The sequence below is a fragment of the Eubalaena glacialis genome, chromosome 19 (assembly GCF_028564815.1).
Source record: "Eubalaena glacialis isolate mEubGla1 chromosome 19, mEubGla1.1.hap2.+ XY, whole genome shotgun sequence".
NCBI classification, from domain to species: Eukaryota; Metazoa; Chordata; class Mammalia; order Artiodactyla; family Balaenidae; genus Eubalaena; species Eubalaena glacialis.
Genome location: NC_083734.1, coordinates 50,503,453 through 50,520,725, shown reverse-complemented (window position 1 = coordinate 50,520,725; position 17,273 = coordinate 50,503,453). Strand labels below are relative to the sequence as shown.

Below are 17,273 nucleotides of genomic sequence, written 5' to 3'. Positions count from 1 at the left end.
GAGGTGGTTGCAACTTCCAGATTCCAACGAGTAGACCCCTCTCCCCAGCGGCCTGGGTGGCAGTTTCACTTGGCTCACTTCTCAAAGCAGTTCTGCACCCTGGTGCCTGCAGCAACAGGGGTGTGGTGAGGGGGTGCAGCAGGCCCCCGAGCCCAGAATGCACGTGTGTAGTCCTCCAGCCTCAAAGCTGACTTTGGGTCTTGGGATGGCATCACTGTTTTTGACCAGGCAGGGTCTTTGCTCCGGGCTTTGGCTGGGTGGGTTGACCTGCTCAGTTCCAGGGCTGCCCTAATAGATTCTTCAACTGTAACCCCCTTCAAGGGGGAACGATGCCCCCACTCTTGCCCCAGCACTCCTGAGGGCGGCTGTCTCTCAGCCCCATCTGTTTTGGACCTGCAGACTCTGGCTTCTCCAGAGGGTGATGATTCCGTCCCTACAACCAAATTAGACTTCCAAACCTCTAACCAGATGAAAGGGTGCAACGTGAAAATAATAGGCACAGGAAGTCACTCCCCTCCCCCGCAGGTCACTCGAAATTCCTCCTGAAGTATATCTTGCCTGGAAAAGAAACGCTAAAACAAGGTCAGATTTCTCCACCATTTGATGTTGTTTCAGGCTCTGGAGCTCGCTCAGACCAACACCAGAGTCTGAGGAAGCAGAAAAACCTGCTTTTGTTATCCCAGGGGTGGCTGCCTGGAGTGCCACAGCTCCCTCCCTCCGCCTGGCAGACCCTTATCATCCTTCCAGAGGCCAGTGTCCTCTGGGCTGTCTACGTCCCCCTGTCTCCCCCACTGGATGTCAGGTACCTGGGGGCCCCAGTGACCACCTGGTGAAGGCAGCCGCTCTCATCACGCTGCACTCACCAGGCTGGGTCCCACTAGAACAGGGACCTCAGAGGGAAATTCGGCACCCAGGGGGCATCTGGCAGTATCTGGGGACAGTTCAGGTTGCCAAGCCTGGGGCTGGGGGGACGGCCACTGCCAAAATGCTGCTAAAATCCTACAATGCACAAGAGGGTCCCCACCACGAAGAATCAAGAGCAAAGCTGGTGAATCGGGTACTAGACTAACTCTGGAGCAGGGACGGTGGGGACCAGCAGGGAGCACAGCAGTGATGCACAGGAGCGGTGGCCTGACGGCAAATTCAGAGCCTTTCTGTGGAATGGGTGTTCCAGGGTCCCCCGCACACTCAACAGTGAGTCAGCCGCCATCACCAGCCACAGTTGGTCCTCCCCTCCCCCGTGGGCCGCAGAACGGGACAGAGTCTGAACTTCCGCAAAGCACACTCAAATCCTGTGGAGGGTGGGTGCCAGGAACATCTCTGACGGCCTCAGGCTGGTCACACAGCAGTGGCACGGCCAGGTGCCCCTGCTACAGCCCAGAGGCCATTCCAGACTCAGTCTGCACGATGGGGCCACAGCACCACCACTGCTGGACGGACCCGCTGGCCAGGCGCCCGGCCTGGGTCTGCACGTACTTGGGGTCTCGGGTTTCTACCCCGCCCCCGCATCGTACAGGCTGGGGACGCGTTGCTGCCCGTCCCCCTCCCGCTCGAAACTCCACTTTCCAACCTGGCTCTTCTCCCCCGGACCCTTCTCCCAGTCCCTCACGCGGCCCTCTCCTCTCCGCGGCGTCCTAGCCTGTCCCGCCCTCGGGCCACACGCCCCCCGGCGCTTAGTGTCCCCGCGACGCCGCTGACTCCGATATCCGCCGCGTCCAGCCGGGCTCCCTGGGCGCGGGGCACAGGCGCACTGGGCGGAGTTCCGGCGCGCGGGGGCGGAGCGGCCGGGCGGGCGCCGCCCCCCAGCTGAGCAGAGACCGGGACCGTGGACTTGCAGACTTCAGAGGCTCAGGCGGCGGCGGCGGGCGCGGAGGTCCGCGCCCGGCTCCAGTGGCTCCAGCGGCTCGGGCGGCCCCGGCTCCGGCGGGGATGGGCGGGCAGCCGCCCTGGGGGCGCGGGCGGCGCGCGACCTGACCGCCTGGACTCGAAGCCCGGCCGCTTGGCAGCGCCGGGTCGAGGGTCTGCTCGGTGGGCGCGGACGCGGGGCCGGCGGCCGAGCCGGAGCCAGAGCATGCGGGGCGCGGCGCGGGCGGCCGGGGGGCGCACGGGGCAGCTGTGGCCGAGGCCCCCCGCCCCGGGCCCTGGGCCGCCGCCGCTGCTGCTGCTGCTGGCCGTGCTGCTGGGCGGCGCGGGCGCGCAGTACTCGAGCGACTTGTGCAGCTGGAAGGGGAGGTGAGTTCGCGCGGCGCGACCCCAGCCCTTGGGTCCACTCCCCTCCCCGCGGGCCGAGCGCGCGGGGGTTCGGGGGCCCGCTCTCCAGGCTGCGTGCCGTCCCCGCCCTCCCCCGCCCCCGGTTTTAGAACAAAAGAGCCCGCGGCGTCCCGGTCCCCTGGCCCGGCGGACGCCCAGGGGGAGGCGCGCCTGCAGCGCAGTGGTGTCAGTCGGGTCCAGCAGCCCGCTCGCCCCGCGCCGGACCGCGCCGCTCCCCACTTGGTTCCCCGAGAGCCGCAGCCCGGACCCCGTGACCCCTCACTGGGGGCAGGCGGGGGTCGGCCTTCTGGCCCTTCCCGGGCTCTGCCCTCGGCGAAGAGTTGCGCGCCCCGGGCCGGGAGGAGCCGGGCCTGCGCTCAGGGCCGAGCGGGAAGGGACGGACGGGTCCGCAGGAGGGAGCCGCGGCTCCGGTGGTCGGAGCGGGGGCCCTGGCGCTAACCGCGCACTGACCACGTCGGTGCGGGCGGAGACCCGCGGGCGGGCACCTTGCGCGGGGCGAGTTCGGGGCCTGGCGGAGCCCCCCGCCCCGCCCCGTGAAGGTCAGGCCGCCCTTGGCAGCGCGCGCTGGGCTCTGCGACCCCCCTTCACGCCCTCTGCCAAGGCAGGCAGCCGAGGACTTTTTTTTAAAAAACTGCAGTGTGACAGGCAAGTCACAAGCGTGGGCGGGGGTGGGGGTGAGGGCGCAGAGAACCTCCGTCCGCCAGGGCGCCGGCCCCGAGCCAGGCACCTCGCTGTCTGAGACGACTGCTCGGGCTTCGGCAGTTGCGGATTCAGGAGTTTGCAGAGGGAGATGCTAGAGTCGTCTTCTCCGAAAACGCTATGGGCCGGGGCTGCCCTTAGGTCTGGGTGTGTCCCGGTGTCCCACCGTGCAGGGCCCCTAAGTCCCTGCCTTCTGATGGGAAGACTCCCGCTGGCAGACACCTCATGCTGTGGGGTGTCACGGGGTTATTTTGAGTGAAGGCAGTTTTTTCCGAGAAGGTAAGTGTTGTGCCACTGTGTTGGGTTCTGCGTCAGCAGGGCAGTTGCTGGTCCTCTTGGATACGTACAGACCCAGTTCTCTGTGGAAACTGGCAATTACCCTGCTCCCTTCTCTCCGCTTCCCAGCCTCCTAGAGTGAAGGTCCTGGGCTCCTGAGCTTGGGCTGGTGTTGCCCACCCTCCCTGCTGCAGAAGTTCTCCCAGCTCACACCACAGCAGGGGTGGTAGAGCTGAGACTGGAGCCCTGAGTGGCAGATCGGAGCTCTGGGGGAGGGTTGGCCCGGAGAATGCTGGCGCCAGCACAGAGCTGGCGGGGAGCCTCTGACTCTGACACACTCTTCTGGGGCTGCCCTCTCCCCCTCGCTGGTAATTAAACTCCCTGCTTTGCAGCCTCTGCTGGATGAATCAGTGCATCCCCAAACTGAGGCCTTGGGGTGTCCTCCTTCAGCAGATCAAAAACAGAAACCCAGTCCCACCCTGTGAGCTTGAGTTTCCAGAGGAGGAGCTGACATCCTTTTCACATTCTTGGAGGACCATGTGCCTGGAAGAGGATGCCTCCCCTGGAGCCCAGAGGGAGCTGTGAGCGAGGACTGGTCAGGGGGCCAACCTGCTCCTGGACCATGCAGGTGTTTGCAGTGGGTAGAGAAATCCCTTCACTTTCCTGTTCCTGTGCATCCTCTTATCTACCTGGAGAAGAAGGGCCACTTACCTGCGGCCCCTCTCCCTCCGTCATTGCTAATGGACCCCTGGACTTAGACACCCTCCAGTGTCCTCCACTCAACCCAAAGGCAGAACCCGGCCAAGGGCGGCTGCAGTGGCTGTAGGAGCTGTGGGCGGGATCTGGAGCAGAGACAGGGCCAGGTCACATTCCTGGAGCATAAGCCCCCGTTGCATTGTAATTGCTGCCCCCAGTTATCATTTTTTTTTCACAAATCAGCTGACAGATTCTTACTCTGGTGCGCTGGTTTGCCTGCTGACTCTCTAGCAGTTACGACTTTTTATGAGCCGTTCTAAAGACAGCACAGGGTGGTGCAAGCCCTGATGTGCCGGGTGGATTCTGATCCCCTGATAGGAAGGGAGTTGTTTTTTATGACACTGGCCACTCACATTTGACAGGCCTAATGTGTTTCTGGGTGTTTCCAAGCAATTAAGTAGAAGGTTTTGAAATCCCTCTCCCTGTGCAGGGGCAGGACGTGCCCTATCTTTATTAGGCCCTGGTCGTAAAGGTGGACCATGAACTTTCCTACTGCGATGGGCTGGGCATTGCTGGTTTTGTCACACCTGGGCTATCTCTCCTGCAAGGTGGGGAAATGAAAAGTAACTCCAGGCAGGAGAGCCTTTTGGTTTCACCCTTGATCAGAAGCTCTTCCTGACTTTAGTCAAAAAGAGACCATCACTTCCTTCTGGTGACTCAGGGTTTGAGCCAGGCTATGGGTGTGAGTGGTGTGGGCTCTGCTGCCACCACACTGACCCTGTCAGACAGTCCCCATAGCGACTTGGAATTTGCCATCTTTCCCATAAAGGTGCTCCACAGGTGTGTCCTCCTGGGGGGTGACACTTGCCGACTCTTTTTTTTAATGCATTAATTCAGTTTAAATAATCCAAGATCAAATCAGTCTTCTCGGTTTCCTAAGGTTGAATAGAACCACAGTTTTTTTCTGCATCCTGTAGCTTTGTCATAACATCAGAAAGCAGTTATTTCATTTTTCTTAGTTAGGATGTCACTTGCATGTCATGTGAAAATTGTAACATACCATCATCAGTGACCATTACTGATGTGGTGTGTTTTTGCATCTCCAGCACTTTTGCTGAGCAGGTGTCTGTCTGAATGGAGCTCTTGCTCTGATGAGAGTGTGGACACTCCTGTGTTGGGTGCTTAGTGAGAGTCTTGTTGGTCCTGATGTTTTAGCAGAACGAGAGAGAAGAGGCAGAGCAGGGCCCCTGCAGGCTCCGGGGACGGGCTGGACCTGTTAGAGGGTGAAGTGATGGGCGCTTTATTTCTCATGTGTCCACTGTCGTTTTGTTCCTAGTCCTCTTTTAGGCGAGTGACTTGTGAGTAAATGGATGCACGTGGTCATGTACTCAGGCTGGTGGATGGCAGCCCCCAGCCTCAGGTCCGCCTCCCCCTGGGCAGCATGGGCTGGCCATCTGTCCCCACGAGGGCCCCCTCTGCCCCTGCCAAGATGCGGGTGGAGGGTGGGCCTCCCCATTTCACCCTCCACTGTTGGGGTTAAGGCAACCTCGTGAGAGGTACCCACAGCCTCTGGTGTGAGTTCTCCACTCCCTCAACCCCTAGGTCCCCCTCCTCCCACCAAGAGGGAAGCGAAGCCTTGGATGGGGTGGTTTTTTTGGGAGAGAGAGTTGAGGATTGGTGCCTGGGCATGGCGCAAGTGTCCAGCTGCCCCTCAAGGCTGGAGCCAGGAGAGGAGGGACACTGTGATAAAGTTTGTTTGGCTGCATAAGAGCAGAGCTGATTATAGTCATCTGTGGCAACCACACACCATTTAGTCTAATTTTGTCACCCAGCACTATAATTATGCCCATCCCCTCCTATGTGTCAGATGAGCTCGTGTGAGTTTTATGTGACTGTAATTTGTTAAGTCTGTTCTGTGTGTGCGGCCCTGCTAGGTGTCTGAGGCCAGGCTGCTCATGACCCAGGGCCTTGGGGGTGGGGAGTGGAGTGAGGAGGGAGTCCACCTCCTTGACACCTCCTTCTGATGTGGTCTGCAGGGTGACTGTGCAGCCCTAGCCTGCAGCTGGCCGTTGTATGAAAAGTGAGGCTTTTCGGGGCCTGGAGCATGAGTCACCAACAGTAAATGCAAACCATATGTTATGTGTTTTCTCCTCTGCAGAAAAGGTTTCTGGTAACTCACTCAGGCCAGGGCTCTGAGTATAGTATTGTTTATTTCACATAAAAATCCTAAGAATGTGGGTGAACCTGTCTGAGATCTGATCAGAACCAAATTTCATGTAATAAAACACTTAGTTGAAGTCACCGTTGAATTCCCGGGCTGCTTGGTGTTTATGACGTAACCGTTACCACAAGCTGACATTTACATTACAGTTTTGAGTAGGGGAAACTTGAACGTTTTTGATGGTTTCAATTTCTCGAAAACATAATGTTATGACTTACTCAAGACCTGCCTCCCCAAGAGCATAGCACACTTCATTTTTTCCTGTTTGGCATTTATTAGGAGTGAAACCCACTGGGCTCCCCAGCAGTCCCCATCGGGAAGACAGGTTATCTGCGGACCTTTTGTGTCCCCCTCCCTTTGCTTTTCCACAATTCCTTCCCGTGTCTCCCTGTGGAGGACCTTTACTTTACTTTTGCATCTTGCTTTGATGATATTTGTGCTTGTTTTGAAAAAAATACGATTGGCAACGCAGGGTCTTCAGGTTTGGAAATGAATGAAAAAGCAGTCAAATCATCACCTTAAGGAAAATATGAACACTGTGCCTGATGGGGATCCTGAAGACAAAACTCACCAACAACCTACACAACCCGCCCCAAATTGCTAACATTCCCAGTTCGTTTAAAAGCTGCTCCCTGGAGTGCATTACTTATTATATGTGCATTGCATTCCAGCGTGCCTCCTGTAACTTGAATCTGCTCCTTGGTTTTCACACTCAGTGGGAATCTACCAACATTTCCTGGCCCTCATTTGGTTATCTGGAACTTGGGTTGGTGCCAAAGTCCCACTGGTGTTTCCCTGTTTATTTTTTGGAAGAGCCGTCTTTTCCTTGGTTCTCACCTCCACTGCACGCATCACTGCCCCTGTTCAGGGGTTTCCCAAGGACACGGGCTCAGAGGCCAACAGAGCGTCCAGGTGGTGAGAGAGTCTGGGAGCCAGAAGCTCCCACACTTACCAGAGCGCTCGGAGCCGGTGCGCTGGAAGGAACTGGGCGAGGGAGGCCGTGTGGCCACCCCTCCCTGGAGATGGGCCCTGAGCTGCAGGGTGGAGACGGTGCCAGCCTGCCTGTGGGTGAGGGGTGCTCGGACGCCCGAGCAGGCGTCTCCCGGCTGACGAGTCTCCCCCTCCACAGCGGACTGACGCACGAGGCCCACAGGAAGGAGGTGGAGCAGGTGTACCTGCGCTGCTCCGCGGGCACTGTCGAGTGGATGTACCCGACCGGTGCGCTCATCGTGAACCTGCGGCCCAACACCTTCTCGCCCTCCCGGCACCTGACTCTGTGCATCAAGCCCCTCAGGGGCTCGTCGGGGGCCAATATTTATTTGGAAAAGACTGGAGAACTGAAACTGCTGGTGCGGGACGGGGACCTCGGGCCCGGCCAGGCCCCGTGCTTCAGCTTCGAGCAGGGCGGCCTGTTCGTGGAGGCGACGCCCCAGCAGGACATCAGCAGGAGGACCACGGGCTTCCAGTACGAGCTGACCAGCCGGCATGCGGGGCCAGACCTGCACACCCTGTCAGGTGAGTGTGGTGCCCAGGGTGGGGTGGTGGCCTCAGGGGTCCTCTCTGGTCTCCCAGACCCCCCGATCATCTCCCGCCCCCACCTCAGCACAGCCTCTGAACATGCTGCTCGAGTCCGTGCTTCAGGCCTGGCAGGTCTGCCTGAGGGCGGCCGAGGGGCCCTCCCGGGAGCAGGTGCCCCGTTAGTGCTGTGGGCAGTTTGGACCTGGGACGATGGCCACGGGTCAGAGCAGAGCTGTGACACGGTCCTGGCCCATAATATGCTCTTCTCCCCTGGACCAATTTTGACTGTGATTTGAAATGGGTGCTGTCACCATCCAAACTGCCCCAGAATTTCTTCTGACACACGAGTTGGCCGAGTGCTTTTGGCGTCGGCTGCGGTCCCTGAAACATTGAGTTTTGGGTGGAAGTTGAGGCTGATTCACGTTCCAGAGCCATGCAGAGCTGGGATGTCCTGAATCGTGAGCCATTCCCAGGTTCACAAGCCGTTTTATCTGTGGGTGTCGGTGAGGGCACCAGCACCATGCCATGCGGGGCAGCTGAGTGGCTGTGATGATCTGGGAACCTCAGGTGAGGTCCCGGAGGGAGTCTCTGGGTGGCCGAGGGCCGGTGAGTTGGCTTTAGATTTTCCTTCCTTTTTTTTGGAGACCAGCAGACAGCTTTGCAGGGCCCTGTGTGGAAGGCAGTGTTGGTCTCTGGAAAGTTCTGCGGGCAGAGAGGAGTGTGTGGCCCCAAGAGCTCTCACACAGGGAAAACTCAGGGTCCTGTCTTTTAGTTAGGGACAACCAGGCCAGGTGCAACCCTTGCTCCAAGGCACAGATGACCTCGTGGGGTCCGAGCGCATGGGGCGGGGGGCGGCGGGGCTCAGGTGCACCATCTGCTTCAATTCCAAAACTAGTTGGTAGGAAGATGCCTCCCAAGGGGAAGGTGTGAGCTTGGGTAATCGTGGGGGCAGGTTCCAGGAAGGCTGTTCCTGCGGTGACCGGCCAGGATGATGGTCAGTGGGGGGCGCTATGGCATCGAGTGTTGGAGACGAGGCAGGGATGCTGCTCACACCCCATAGCGTGTAGGGCAGCCCCACCACGGAGAATGACCTGGCCCCAGGCATCAGCACAGGATACCCCAGTGTGGTAATGACCCGTCCCCAGGTGTCAGCACAGGACACCCCAACACGAAGAACGACTTATCCCCAAGTGTCAGCAGTGCTGAGGTGGAAACACCTGGTTTGAGGGCTAGGCCAGCCCCCCAAAATAGTATAATTTCCACATTTCAGTGAATAAAATCTTCCATTGGGGGCTTCCCTGGTGGCGCAGTGGTTGAGAGTCTGCCTGCCAATGCAGGGGACACGGGTTAGAGCCCTGGTCTGGGAAGATCCCACATGCCGCGGAGCAACTGGGCCCATGAGCCACAATTACTGAGCCTGTGCGTCTGGAGCCTGTGCTCCGCAACAAGAGAGGCCGCGATAATGAGAGGCCCGCGCACCGCGATGAGGAGTGGCCCCCGCTTGCCACAACTAGAGAAAGCCCTCGCACAAGAAACGAAGACCCAACACAGCCATAAATGGATAAATAAATTTAAAAAAAAAAAAAAAATTCAGGTTCAAAAAAAAAATCTTCCATTGGAAAAAACCAGACCTACTAGGATTTGAAATGCAAACTTTCTCCTGAGTGGGAATCTACATTTTATTGTTCTGTGTTCTTGGCTCAGATGAGTTTTCAAAACCTTAAATCTCTCTCAAACTAAACTGGTCTGTTATAGAGCTTCAATGTATGACTGCCCAGGTAGGACCCCTCCCCCCTGCCCCTGTGCCTGCCTGGGTAGGACCCCATCAGGAATGCTGAAAGCTGCTATAAACCCCAGGACTTGAATAAAACTTTAACCACAACAGCCTTTATCTTGATCAACAGCGAGTGATCACCAGGCTCGTTGGCGGGGGTGGGGGTGGGGGCGCTAGAGATAAACTCGCAATAAAACCAAAATCTGGAAAAACCCAGTCACCAAATTCGATGTTTCTGGCCCTGGTGATAGTTGGCTGATGGGACAGATATTAGGAACTTGCTAACATTCCTTTTACTGATTAAAATGTTGATGGGTTGAGGCCATTCGGCTGCTGGTCACATGTTCTGTCCGGCTGGAGCTTTGTTCCACTTTGCTGTGAGGCTCCCACCAGATTCTTGGAGGCCACGGCATAAGGTGCTTTCCGTGCTGCCACCTGAGTGCTCCCGTTGGGACAGACCAGAGTCTCTGGTGGAGAATCCACAGTGGGGTCACAACCCAGGGTGACTCAGAGCCTGTGGCTCAGCCCTAGGGACCTGAGACTTTGTTTCTTTCCCCCTCCCTGGGGGCAGGGTCTGTGCTCCCCAGACCCCAGGTCTACGTTTCCAGGCTAGGGCAGTGAGTGGGTTTGGGAGAGGCCCGTGGGGTCGCAGGGAGAAGGCCCCGTGTGATGGGGTAGGTCGTCTGCCTGGGGCGCCACACAGGACACGTGGCTGTGGCTGGACGTTGGGCTGCTGGGGTGCCCTTGATCCCCCAGACATACGCCTGCCTGATCCTGGGGTGCCTCTTTAAATCTGGGGCTCACAGGGATCCCAGAGACCCTGAGGATGGTGGGGTGTGATTGTCCATCTGCCCAGTGGCTGGGGTGCTGGCCTGGGGCAGCACAGATACAGTGACTGTCAGAACTTGAGATGGGGATGCAGAAGGCTCCCGGGGTCTGGGAGCTGCAGACCTAGCACCTCTCTGTCCTGAAGGAGGCAAGAGCAGCTGGGATCAGGGAGTCCGGTGCATCCCTTCTCCCCAGGGATGGGCCCCTAAGCTTTTAATGCCAAAGGAATGGGTACGTAATGTGGAATGCTGGTGCCGGCCATCTGGCAGCAGTGACCTCCCCCGGACCAGGCGGGCTCTCAGACGGCAGCGCTCTCCTGTCTGGCCCTGGCTGCAGCGGGGAGACCCCAGTGAAGCCAAAGCCCCAGTGTGTGTGCCGTGGAGGTGAGCACATGCCCGTGACCCGACCTGCTGGGGAGGTGGATGAGCCTTCTCCCTCGCTGATGAATCACGAGTTCCAGTTTGTGTTGATATGAAATTAAAGAGGCACCGTGGGCTGGGATCCCGAAGGAGAGGTGTGCGTGAGCCTTGCTCACCTGCCGCAGCTCTGGGTGGTTCCACAGGGAGTGTTTATGGTGAGCATGTCAGCCTCGTGTCCATCGTGTTGCATAATCGGCTTCCTCGTATGGAGTGGGACTCACCAACAGGCAAGAAGAGGCCAGGACGGAGAGGCAGGCAGACAGAGGGGCAGGCGGGTGGCAGTGGGACTTCAGCCCCCCGGGGACTCGGGATTTGGCTTCCACGTGGCAGGAAGGGGAGGACCTGCTCCCCCGCCTTCCCCCTCCTCCGAGGGCCTCGCCAGGCACCTGAGTAACACGGCACTCCTTCCTCTGGCGCTGGAAAAATCTGGCAGGATACAAAAGGCAGGCAAGTGGCCAGATGCAACTCACTAATGGAAGAAGCTCCAGGCCACACCTGCACTGTGTGCTGAAGCCTCACTGTGGACCTGGCCAGGCCGTCTGGACCATCCTCCCCAGGGTCCCAGCACACTTGGGGAAACAGGCACCACCAGGACCCCCATTGCCCAGTGGGCTGGGGGACGCGTTAGGGTGGCCAAAGAGGGAGGGCGGGGGTGTTACTCGGTCTGGTTCTAGGGGACAGATGCAGACCCCGTCTCTGTGGTTCTCCTGGGGCAGCTCAGGGGGGCCCTGGATTCCAGCATGTTCTTTTACTACTTAGGGGCTGAGAAGCAGGGGCTCACAGGCTTGGCCACATCCACGCTCTGGGGTTTGGGCTCTGTGTGATGCCCACCCAGAGCAGGCCCCCGGTGTGCAGGTGAGGTGGGGGGGTTGGACGGGGGTGTTTTAGACCCACAGCCAGAGGGGAGTGGGGGCAAGAGGACCTGCCCCTGTGCCGGCCATGAAGGCCCAGGAGTGACTCCCGTCGCTGCTCGTGGGCGCCAGGTGGGGTGGCCTGGGGTCCACAGTTTCTGATGTGCTTCATCTCCCCATCCCCTTTGAAACCGCTCTGTTGATGAGCCAGGGGCGAATGATCCCTTTGGGGGGCCTGGGAGGTGCAGACCCCTGCTGGGATCCCACTTGGGCACCTTAGAGTTTAGGGGTGGCCTTGATGGGCCGTGGGACATAAACAGCAACGTTCAGAAGTGAAAAGAAACTTCGTTATTTCCTGGAAACAGTAAAGGAGAGAACTTAATTAATTTTTTCCCTAAGGTTCGTTTAGATTCCTGCACCAGTGCTTTTCCAGCCCCTGTAATCATTGTAAAATTACTTTTCATCTTACCTAGCTCTGGACTCTGGGGGTGGAAGGTGTGACTCCTCTGGCTTCCTCACCAGGAAGAGGGAGGGAGGGGAGTGGGTGCGGGGGAGATAGCTGGTGAGGCTAAGAGTTCCCTGTGCCCGCACGTGGGAGATGGGGTTTCACAGGGGGCGACCAGCCCCGGCCAGGTCCCACAGGGTCCTCTGGGGCAGTGTCAGCCTGTGGCCTGGAGTTGGGGTGAGTGCAAAGTTGTCATGATGATCAGAGGAGGCTCTCTGCTCAGCGAATACCGCTCACATTCTGGCAACGTTCCTCCCTTTCCTCCCCTCCCTGTTAAAATGCTTCATTCACCACCTGTCGCGGCTGCACTGAAGACCCCAGAGGGTGTCTCACACATCGTGTCCACCCCAGTCGTCCTTACCTGGGCAGTCTCACCCGCCAGACCAGCATCCCACCATCTACAAACTTCTCCTGGGCATCGGGCTACCCAGGGCCTGACAGAGGGGTGCCGCCCTCCCCACCTGTACCTGCCGCTCTCACCTGCATCCCTGCTGCAGCCCCCGGCTGGTCTCCCTGACCCTCTTTTTTCCTACTTCTTTCAGCTCATTTTATGCATATTCCAGAGTAATCTTCCTGACGTCCACATCCGAGCCCTCCCCTTTCCAAGAACCACAGGCCAGAATTCCACCCGGCCCCTGGGCTGCCCCCTCCCCATCTTCCCCACAAGGAAACAAGATTCGATGTGTCAGAAACCAGCGCATTCCACTCAGCCTCCACGAGCCTAACTCCGATTAATAATTGTTTCCAGATTGCTTCTCTTGGCGTCCACAGCCTGGGTTCTCCACAAAGGTGCCTACACTTCATAAAGCTCAGAGTCATAAGAGAGTCTCGCGGGGGGGCTTTGTTAGCTCAGCTGTCAATGGCACCGGCTCACTGAAGCTTTGGGCGGGACGGTCGGCAGGCTGCTGACTGCCTGCCCCCAGGCCCACCAGGGTCCTCGTACATCCTGCGTGGGACTGGGCGCGAGTCAGGGCAGGGAGCCCGGGACAAGCTCACACCACCTTTCTCCCCAGCGGTCACCTGAGGTCTCGGGGCCTACAACCCACAGAGAGCTCGAGGCTCCAGGGCTTGGTGATCATACGCACCCAGGCCTGGGTTTTGACCACGGTTTGTGGCCTGGACCTGTCTCAGCTTCTAAAGAGCTTGTGCGGACCTTGCCTCCCGTTCACCCGCACTTGGAGTTCGCATGGCCTGGTTCCGAGGCCCCAGGCGGGGGCCTCTGACCCGGTGGGCACTGGGGGAGCCGCCAGGATGGGAAGTCTCCCCACTGCCACGGGCCCCTCGGCACACACGCCGCCTCTTGTGGGATGTGAGCCTCCCCGATGTCTGCGGGGCTGTGCTCCCCGTTTTCCTCACTCTGGGGTCTCTGTCAGGCCCAGCGTGGGCAGCAGGCCCCCAGCGGGTTAGAGGTAGGGGACCCCCAGTTGGCCACCCTCTTTTTTAAGAAAGGCCTTGAGGCTGGGGGTCCACACTCGTGACAAAAAGCCACAGGTGGGCAGAAGGCTCCAGATTTGGAGCTGGGGAGGGAGGCGCTCGGTGCTCTCAGAGGCTTCAGAGGCATCCGACAGGCTGTTCTTGTTCTGTGGCTTCTCCTTTTTCCTGATAACTTAACAGAAGCGCCCGTGAGTCATGTGCTCGCTGGACTAGACTGGGACATGCACATCTACCCCTGCCTGGGGGCAGGATGGGAGGGCTGGTGCTCTGGATGCTCGTGTCCATCCCCAAGGGGTCCCAGGACACCAGAGACTCCAGGGTCTCTGTCGCCCCCCCACATATTCCAGGTCCCGGAGGCCCCTCCTGTTCCCCTGTGCATCTCCCTGTCTCCTCGAGGGCCCCCGAGTCACTGCAGCCCCTGGGCAGGTGACAACTCAGCCCAATTCAGGGGCTTCGAGGGCAGCTGGCCAGGTGTGCTGACAGTTGTAGCTTCATCCAGGCCCAGTGAGTGCCAATCCTGGGGACTTTGAGGGGCCTTCAGAACATGAAAAGGCAGAGGGCAACTTGTCCTAGTGAGAGTTCACGCCTAACATTTCTGTTGTTAGGGAATTTGGGCCCAACCCTAGAAACTAGAAATAGGTGAGGAAACGTGCAACGTCAGAGCCAAATAATAAACTTGTGTCTCCCCAAATCCACCACTGAGTTAGGAGTGCCATGGTCCTGGGGAGTCCCCAGAGCCTCGAGGTTTCTGTCTCCCCCCAGCCTTTCTGGAGGCCTTACGCCAGTCTGAGGCAGTAGGTGAAGGGTGGGGTGAGAGCTGTACCGGAGGGGCAGAGGTCCACCAAGAAGGACTGGTTTGTCTGGAGTAATCAGCCCCCGCCCAGGTCTGGGGAGTCTCAGAAGGGACCCTGTGAACTGGGCTTGCTGTGAAAGGTGTCTGGAGGTGTTTGGAGGTGACCACCTGGTCCTGTCGGTTAGACGAGGACCCCACGGCTGAAGCAGGTGGACATGTCCCTCATGCCCACCAGTGCCTTTAGCCGGGTCACCTGGTCCTTCTGGGCAGTGCCTTGACCCCTGTGGAATCCTGGTGGCAGATGGGACCATGGGGGCAGGCAATGTGAGTGGGAGGCCCTGGCATTTTGGGGCCTGGCCACAGAGGCTGAGTGAGGCTCTCGGCCAGGCTGGTGCCAGGGACGTGGCCTCAGATCGGCTCGGGTTGGTTTTGGCGCCAAAGAGCCATTTACACATGAGCCCAGGGGTTGTTTACCTGGCACGACTACAGTAATGAACTAAGTATGATCGAACACAAAACCGCACTTTCCCTCCATTTTCACGCCATTGCAGGTGGCCCAGGTGAGCCTGGGACCCCTGGAGACGTCTCCCCATCTGTGCAGCCGAGGTCGAGGTCCCGCCTGCTCTTGGCACCCTGGTTTCAGAGGTGCAGGGTCTGGACAGTTGCTCCCGACGTCAGAGGACTTATGTCGTGTGGTCTACATGCAGTGGGCGGGAGGGTCCCATGTTCATGCACTGGCCCCGCCTGACCCTGTTCCTGACCCTGTTCTCTCCCCACAGCCCCGTGCCGCCCTTGCAGCCACACTGAGGTGCTCTTGGCTGTCTGTACCAGTGACTTTGGTGAGTGTGCTGGCGGTTCCCGCCACGTGGGGGAACTAAACCCTCTGTGGGGAGGAGACTCTGCTGAAGACCCTGGGCTTGGCTCCCCTTCCATCACTGATTGCAGTCACAGGAAAATGCCTTCCTTTCTGCTCTTTAGAGTGACCCCAGCCCGAGAAGGGACCTGTGTGCAGGGCGGGGAGAGAGCTGGGAATTCCTATTTAAGGTGGGAATTCCTATTCGAGGTGATACTGAGCATTTTCCTACTTGGCGCGTGAGTCTAAGTCTTGGCTCTAGCCTGTCCTCAGTGCCCTGCCTGCCTCCAGGTCCCCTGCAGGCAGCACAGCAGGCGTTGGAGGCCCTGGTGGGGCCAGGGTTGGGATCAGGGACTCAGCTGCCTGCTTGTGATGTTGGCACAAACGCTCTCGAGTTAAGGGTGGCAGCATTCAGGGTGAGTTCGATGGAGCCAGCCCAGCGGGACCTGGCTCTGAGCCCCCCAGGCTCCCAGGGCAGTTGGGTGGTGGAAGTACAACCCCTTTCTTCTCGCTGGCCCTGCACAGAGGGGATCTGGGGCCGGGCAGTGTCCCCGAACTTGTGCCTGCTCTGCCCTTCTCCGCCCTTCTCCTTCCCATCACCTTCCTCCCCTGTAAGCTTCACCGTTTCTGTCTGATTTTGATACGGAACCGCGGCACATCTTGAGTATTAACTGCAGTGACTTTTCTTGGTTTAACTTGAAAACTTGGTGCACAACGTGATTCATATCTTCTGTTTTTCTCCACTTCTGTGGCTGGCCCTTGGTAGAAAAGCATCTCTGCCCACGACGGTGTGTGTGACGGGGACGACCCCTAGGCAACATCTTGTGTGTGGATTGTGGTTTTTAATGAAAATTTCTGGAAGGCAGAGTTCAGGGTCAGCTCCCGGTTCTGCTGCTGGGGGTGGGAGGTTGGTGCGCGCTGTCTGCTTGGTGAGCACCCCGCTGACCACTGACCCCCTCCCCCCTCCGTCTCCTTCCTCTGCAGTCGTCCGAGGCTCCATCCAGGATGTCACCCACGAGCCGGAGCAGCAGGAGTCAGCCATCCACCTGCACGTGAGCCGGCTCTACCGGCAGAAGAGCAGGGTCTTCCGGCCGGCCGCAGAGGGCGAGGGTGGCGGCTGGCGGGGGCGCGTCTCCACGCTGCTGGAGTGCGGCGTCCGGCCTGGGCGCGGCGAGTTTCTCTTCACCGGCCACATGCACTTTGGGGAGGCCTGGCTCGGCTGCGCCCCGCGCTTCAAGGATTTCCAAAGGATGTACAGGGACGCTGAGGAGAGGGGGCTGAACCCCTGCGAGATAGGCACAGAGTGACTGCTGGGTGACGGCTGCCGCAGCGGTGGATACTCACACTGGGGTGGGTGCCTGGCGCTCCGGCTGGGGGGGTACACACTGGTTCTGGCCAAGGACTCCCTGATGGATGGATTGGAGATGCTGTAACATGCCAACTAAGTTATTATATTTTTTTTAAAAAAGAAATGTTCATAGGAAGCAAACTCCTGTGTCGTAAAATGCCTTCGTGTGCCGTTTTGTACTGTTTTCTGAGCATCTGCAGTCACTGCATTTGGCTGGTGTGTTGGGTGAAGTGTGGGGACTGTGGCCCACAGCCGATACCCGGCACCAGGCTTGGGTACCATTCAAAGTTGTTTCTTATGATGGAAATTTATGGAGCCAAATACCTATGGTTTTTTCATTTTGTTTTTGCTTTTTAAAGAATGAACTTTGCCAGCTGTGGTCATTTTGGGGCTGCAGGCTGTTTCCATTCCAGGGAATAAAGACCAGCCTCTGACGGATCAATGGCGCGTCTGTCTTCGGCCCTGGTCAGGGGTGTGTGGCACTTACTTGGGGGCCCACATCAGGGCTTCTCTGAGGGAGTCCCACGGCCCTGACGTTAGGGACCTTTCACACTGGGCCCAACTATAAGTGAGGCTGTTACCCCCATGCTCGGCCTCTACCAGATGTACCCCCTGCCTTCCTGGTGGACCACCCCCATCCCCTTCAGCATCTGCCCTCCTCCTTCCTGTTAACCCAGATCCTGCCCTTTGACCTCAGCTTCCCCCAGATGCCTGAGCCCAGGGCAAGTGTCTAGATACCCAGGGCCTGATCTGGGCCCCGTATCCTCAAGGATGAGTCAGTGTCCTG

The 17,273-nt window shown here is 58.7% G+C and overlaps 1 protein-coding gene across 1 annotated transcript; it reads left to right on the top strand.

Annotated features, from left to right (window-relative positions):
- The first annotated feature begins 1,848 nt into the window (after positions 1–1,848).
- Positions 1,849–16,928, top strand: METRNL (meteorin like, glial cell differentiation regulator). The gene is made up of 4 exons (XM_061175562.1): positions 1,849–2,232; positions 7,293–7,678; positions 15,065–15,124; positions 16,123–16,928. Exons 1-4 carry the CDS (start codon positions 2,072–2,074, stop codon positions 16,443–16,445), a joined length of 930 nt encoding a protein of 309 aa, XP_061031545.1. The 5' UTR covers positions 1,849–2,071; the 3' UTR covers positions 16,446–16,928.
- Positions 16,929–17,273: the final 345 nt, after the last annotated feature.

Bases quoted from the DNA above. Each gene is read 5' to 3' on its own strand.
- METRNL (XM_061175562.1), top strand. From the start codon at position 2,072: ATGCGGGGCGCGGCGCGGGCGGCCGGGGGGCGCACGGGGCAGCTGTGG. The intron at 2,233-7,292 runs GTGAGTTCGCGC...CCCCCTCCACAG, and splicing joins TTGTGCAGCTGGAAGGGGAG to CGGACTGACGCACGAGGCCC. The intron at 7,679-15,064 runs GTGAGTGTGGTG...CTCTCCCCACAG, and splicing joins AGACCTGCACACCCTGTCAG to CCCCGTGCCGCCCTTGCAGC.